The 5975-nt window shown below is 37.4% G+C and overlaps 1 protein-coding gene across 1 annotated transcript; it reads right to left on the bottom strand.

Moving 5' to 3' along the window:
* Positions 1 to 895: 895 nt before the first annotated feature.
* On the bottom strand, positions 896 to 5573 carry LOC116215178 (nuclear pore complex protein GP210-like). Its single transcript, XM_031550788.1, has 7 exons — positions 4303 to 5573; positions 3893 to 3981; positions 3285 to 3368; positions 2961 to 3111; positions 2762 to 2828; positions 2032 to 2123; positions 896 to 1410 (listed from the first exon to the last, which is right to left on the bottom strand). The coding sequence occupies exons 2-7, from the start codon at positions 3955 to 3957 to the stop codon at positions 1393 to 1395; spliced, it is 477 nt and encodes a 158-aa protein (XP_031406648.1). The 5' UTR covers positions 3958 to 3981; positions 4303 to 5573; the 3' UTR covers positions 896 to 1392.
* Positions 5574 to 5975: the final 402 nt, after the last annotated feature.

Here is a 5975-nt window from a genome sequence, read left to right as displayed (position 1 = left end):
TTTTGAACATGTGGCGGCGTGAGAATTCAGTTTGAGATTTTGTTTGATGGGCCATGTATATAACATATTCTTGCCTTGTACATAATGTATACATATTCCCTGGGCTATACATGGATATGATCCGTATATTCTACTATATAATTAAATAAGAACATATATTACAAATATACTCAATTAAAATAATCTATATGATAATATTTTCTTGATAAAAGAAAATCTAAATTTCTTTAATACATAAATGATGATGCAGAAACGCAAAAGAACTCCATTTTATAATTTTGAACATGTGAATGCATAAGAATTCAGTTCGAAACTTTGTTATTATATATACAGATATATACATCCATTCATTTGTTAATTTTTACAAAATATCTATCAATTAAAGGTTCACGCATCAATCGCACCCTCGTCGTTACATCCTTTGTCCTCTTTCGCCTCTCTATTCCCTCAGCCTCCTTTATCCTTTTCGCATTCACGTGTCACCCCCACCGTTACACTTTTATTCCGATCTTCCCTCACTAGTCAAGCTCCGATCTTCTCGAGTTATCACCCTAGCACACTGTTATCCTTCTATTCACCTTCTTCTATAATGGATTTGACTAATTTGAGGGCATTAATGACAAAGACAGGTTCTCGGTGGAAACCCGTTGACATAGTGTGAAGGATTTGAGATTTTTCTTGTAAATTCTTAACAGGTTTGAAAATGTTTTGGAAGAGTTCTCGTATTTGGGAAGGATCTAACCGTCCCAAAACCTGCCCACGGACATCCCTACATCTGTCTCTTTGTAATATAAATCAACTAGACGTAAATAATGGAAGAACACGAAGAGAAAGTGTAAAATATCCTAAAATAGGAATCACAATTTCATGAGACAAAAACTTTTTTTTTCTCGCTTCTTCCGCGGGTGGGGCGGGTCAACTCTCTATCTCTTCTAATGTCTCCCCTTCACCCTAAAACCGCATAGTTGAAGACTATGCAAAACAACACAAGCAGGTATCGATATTATGGAAAACCCAATATTCAATGAGGCGATCTATCTTGTCTCTAGTAAGTATTCTGAGGATTGAAACTTCGCCTAGCCCCGTCTCGCCTGTAATAAGGGGTCTCATCTATCGTCCTCCTCACGTAGTCCACAGAATGCCGGGGAGTCCAAGGAGACTGATCGCTTGTGGTACTAACTCCACCAGGGCTTCTGCTAGGTGAAGCAGGTGTCAATCCTTGTGGGGTGGACGGGGATATGGACGGGGGGCTTCTGCTTGGCTGGGAGAAAATGCTGAGAAATATGGCTATGGTTACTATCAAGATCGCAAGAGACACAGGAATGCCCAACTAAATGGAGATTATTTCCCGGACGAATGTTGTCTTCTTCTCTCCAGTCTTGTACCTAACATCTATTTCCGACCTCTGACCTGCAAAGCAATGGGAAAAGATACAATTCAAGGGCATGATCAGAAAACTCTCTTCTAATCATTTTTACATCCCAGAAAAATTTTACCAAAAACTTTTCTTTTGGGTTTGAAAGTTGGGTTTCCAGTTCCATTATAATCAGAGTTTAGTAGGAACCATGACAGCATGATGAATTTATCCTGAATTTCAAGATTTTTCTCATTTTATTTGGAAAATAGCATGTCAGTGTTCTCCAAACGAGGTCACAGTTTTACATCTTTGAACACGCATTGAAAACTAAGAAAAAGTACATGCTAATTATAAAAAACCACAAAGAGAAATTTGTGAAGTTGTCCCTATAATGATCTTGCGTCGAAATTCTCGGGTGTAAGCACCTTGACCTGCATAAATGGGAAACGGAATGGTCTTGTAAAGTAATTCCATTTCGTTGCACCGGTCTTCATGTGAAAGTTACAATGCTCATATGAGCATATTTATCAGACTTCAAGAATTTTCAGACGTGAACTTATTTGTTATTACAATTTACAACTGACAGTCAATTCTAAAATAAAGGATGCCAGTACATTGAAATTATATACAGACGTGAACACTGTTTATGCACTCAATGTGAACAATGCACTCACCTCATGCACGGCAGAACCTCCGACGCCGGAATATTCTCTTCTTGTTGGACTTGTCTTCATCATTTCTTGGGCTTGCCAGTGGATTTCAACATCTGAGAATGAAACCGAATACAGATGAAAACGGGGTGATGATAGAACTTCTTCCACCGCTCTACCACCATACCATATCAAAAGCCTCCCACATCAGCCAAACAACATTTTAAGATCTACATCTGAATGGATGACGCATCAGTTATGCGTTGACAATTGATGGTACTGTCAGTTTTTTTTTTTTTGGTCTTTTGCTCGAATGGTACTGTCAGTATGTGTGAATGAAGGCGATGGTGGTTCATATCAGGGTAATGAATGTAGTTTGTCAACTTGTACAAATTTAGGTGACCTTTGCATAGAGACAACTTTGCTTTATACTATATCTCCCTCAAAATAAAGCTAAACAAAAATGGCTTTCATTTTGCAAACTGCAATAGGAGAGTACAAGAGGTGAATTCCAAAACTCAACTGGTCTTAAGCATGTGGTGGATAGAATAGTCTTAACAAAATACAGCAAAGTAAGAAGTCGTCACCCAGTGACGAGTGACATGAATGATTTCTATCCATTGAGATTGAAAAGATTGTCTCCATTAATAGGGATAGCCATTTTCAGTTGAGACTATAGTTTATGTTGGCTTTTGGCAAACATTTTCAATTGTTACAAAATAATAGAAGGGTTTTGCCCTACAACATGATTTACCTGTGTTACCCAAAATAGTTATGTTAGTCTCGTTCGAGTCTGGTGTCAGCTTTAGATGCAATCCATCCTAGACAGAAATACGTTAAACCATTAAAGCAATAAAATTATTGACATATAACTGCTATAACTTACACATAAAGCAAAGTCCTAGATAGAAAACAATTGACAAAGGAGAAGGGAAAATCGTTCAACTCATTACCTTGCTCATGCCTATTATTGAAAACCCTCCAATAAAGAGTGCTGACGCAGATCCCGAGGCATTATTAGCTTCTCTCAATATGGCGTTGATTGAATTAGAAATATCCAATCTCATGCCCTTTGACTTGGGCAAAAAAATGTACCAAATGCCCCTGCGAGTAAGGAAAGAAGAGGCAATCCGAGTTACCGGAATCGCGATCCACCCATGGCTTTGCATAACTTAATAACAAAATCACTGGCTCAGTGTTGGAAATAAACTATAAATGAAAATTGAAGACAATACAATGAATGGTACTGATGCCAAAAAGATCGAGCAGAAACATACCCAATGAATGGAGGGTCCACTGTGCAATCATAAGGGATCCCTTTGCTTTTTCCAAGAACTTCAACTACATTGACATAAGGACTTCTGCAACCCAACAGAAACAGGAAACTATCAACATTATGCCTCTAAGCTCTTACTCTAAAGTTATAAAAGCATCAATCATCCCTCCATCTAGAGTTGAAGAGTTTTACATGGGTTCCCGGCTTTTAACATAAAAAGGGGACTCCAAGTTAAAGCCCAAGATTCATTGTCTTCTCCACACAACATGTGAGGCATACATGTTCTTAAGTATAATATTTTGCCTCCATATTTATTCAATTTTTGTACGACTACCCATAAGTAACCCTAGCTACTAAAAGTTTTTCTTTCCAGTTAGCATTGATTTCATCCAATAGAAGCCCATTGTACTCCTGCCAAATGGATAACTAGCAAATAGTTAAGAGTTAAACTGCCGGGCAGTATCTGCAGGTAAAATATGCAGCAAGAGACGAGGCTTCAACTGGACAGGACACAAAAGAATGATTCATGAGATAATGATCTCATCATTGAAAAAATATGATTTATGAAAGACAAACTTCAAAGGGCAATTTATGGAAGAAGTTGCTTACGAGGTTATCTTCAGTTTGGTCATTGGTGGGTTTTGAACCAGTCCACTTTCCAGAGCCTCCATCATAAAGGATGCATACTTACAGTTGGGCTAGTGTTGATGAGGAAACAGCAAGAGACATGGTGAGGTAGAGTATTACACTTTTTATATGACAAGTCACTTGGTAAAAGCACTTTACTTGCTATCTAAGGGAAAACTGATCATCTCATATATGAAGTGTTATATCCAAAATGACATATTACTCCGCTATATATTAAGTTATCTTGCCATTTAGCAAAGAACTTATCATTTTGCAGCACTAATTTACTTGTTCACTCAGATTAGCTACGGCAAAGTGCATTGCTCATGAATCAATTTGGGATCAATAAGCTTCAAATCTATGAGCCAATTCAGGAATATATCATTGCCGACCTGAATCCCACTGAGAATGCGTATCCTCCTCTGGGGAAAGGAACATTGGTTATTGTCTCTTCAGGGCATCCACAAAAACAATGTTCCCCTCAAAACTGAAACAGTAGTTTGCAGTTTCATGCTTGGACACTCGAAAATAACTGCTCCAGAGTGCATTATCGCAAGAGTGAACGAAATCGTTGCAACTTAGAAGGATGGCAACAACTGCGTCAGATTTTCCAGAATTCATGTTCACGGACATGACACTTTTATTGGCGCTAATCCACCTTCCAGAAACGGTTTCATCAAAGCCTACCACCGGGAATAACATAAAAGGGGCATCGTCGAGCAATAACTTCCATCCTTTTAACCTTAAGTGGGAACAATGTTAATAACAAAGAAAAGGAGAAAACATGGAAGAAATAAGACTTTGCAGGTAAAACATGATTTATCATATCATGCTGCAGATAAAGCATATCATATATTCTATTTGGTTAATAAGAAATGGCATTCCACACTTGACATCAGCCAGAAACGGAATTTTATTTATATCATGCGAACCCTATAAACAAAAATTATAAGGTAAAAAAAAGAAAAGAAAAGAAAACTAGCGGTCTAGATCACCAACAAATAATTCAAGGGTACAAGCATCAACTGAATCGTGAAGACTGGGAAGGAAAAAAACATAATAGCTCCATCAATTAGCTCAGTATTTTGAGATGAATTCAAAATTTATCAAAATTGTAGTTTTGTAATTTATCAAAATGCCATATGTATAGAAGCTATAATATATCCATAACATGTCTTCCCTCTCTCTCCCCACCCATTTAAAAACCCACCAAAAGACACAGAAAATGAGAACTTCAAATAAATAAAAAATAAAAAAGAGAACTATTAATGGAAGCTAAATATAAAGGAGTGGCACCATAATGTTCAAAGATTTCGAACGAACAAGACCAGTCAGTTTAGAGCCGCCAAAACATGTAATCTGTGTACGTTCATTCTAAATGAAATATTATGATGATCCAGACAAATGTGTCACGGTAAGATATCCCTGCCACTTGCTCTCATCACCATCACCGACCTTATAAACTGAAATTAACTGAGCTCCCGAGTGAATGACAGGATTTTGAGGATATATGTGGGCACCAACTAATAGCTGAAGAAAATAACCCAGCTAATATCAGATATCTCGATTGGAAGAGGCAGTTACTTTTCACGCATCAGATGGAAATAATTGGGCCGATCCAACTATAACAAGGTATAGCAGTAGCAGCTGGATCTGACAGAATAAGCACAGTAAACCCCAACAAAATTTTTTTACTTTTTCAGTATATGATATAAAAGTAACTTCTTAATGTTCTCAGAAATGCCAAGAGGTTCACGATAAACGAGATTGAAAGTTTCAAACTATAAGCTCAAAAAGAGTCAAAACCTAGAACAGAGTCACCACCCACCATTGAAGCTTCGTTTTTCCATCGTGTCCATCTTATATGAACGTATTATATTGTTTAACCCATTCAGAAATGGTCCGGCTACAAATCAGTTACGGAAGATATGGGACTGACCTAAAAAATTTCCCAGTAGGCAACATGGAATGAAAGAAGATGCACAACCTGGAATAACCAAGCACAAGACAAATCAAAGAAAAAAGCCATCAGATATTTTAAAACTTAATATGCATATGCCTTCAT

Source organism: Punica granatum, chromosome 7, assembly GCF_007655135.1.
Source record: "Punica granatum isolate Tunisia-2019 chromosome 7, ASM765513v2, whole genome shotgun sequence".
In the NCBI taxonomy this organism is placed as follows: Eukaryota; Viridiplantae; Streptophyta; class Magnoliopsida; order Myrtales; family Lythraceae; genus Punica; species Punica granatum.
Note: the sequence above shows the minus strand (reverse complement) of the source record. Positions and strands in the feature narration are given on the sequence as shown.

Coding starts and splice junctions, on each gene's coding strand:
- LOC116215178 (XM_031550788.1), bottom strand. CDS start 3,957: ATGATGGAGGCTCTGGAAAGTGGACTGGTTCAAAACCCACCAATGACC. Junction 2,829..2,960: donor CAATAATAGGCATGAGCAAG/GTAATGAGTTGA, acceptor ATTTCTGTCTAG/GATGGATTGCATCTAAAGCT. Junction 2,124..2,761: donor AACTATTTTGGGTAACACAG/GTAAATCATGTT, acceptor TTTCATTCTCAG/ATGTTGAAATCCACTGGCAA.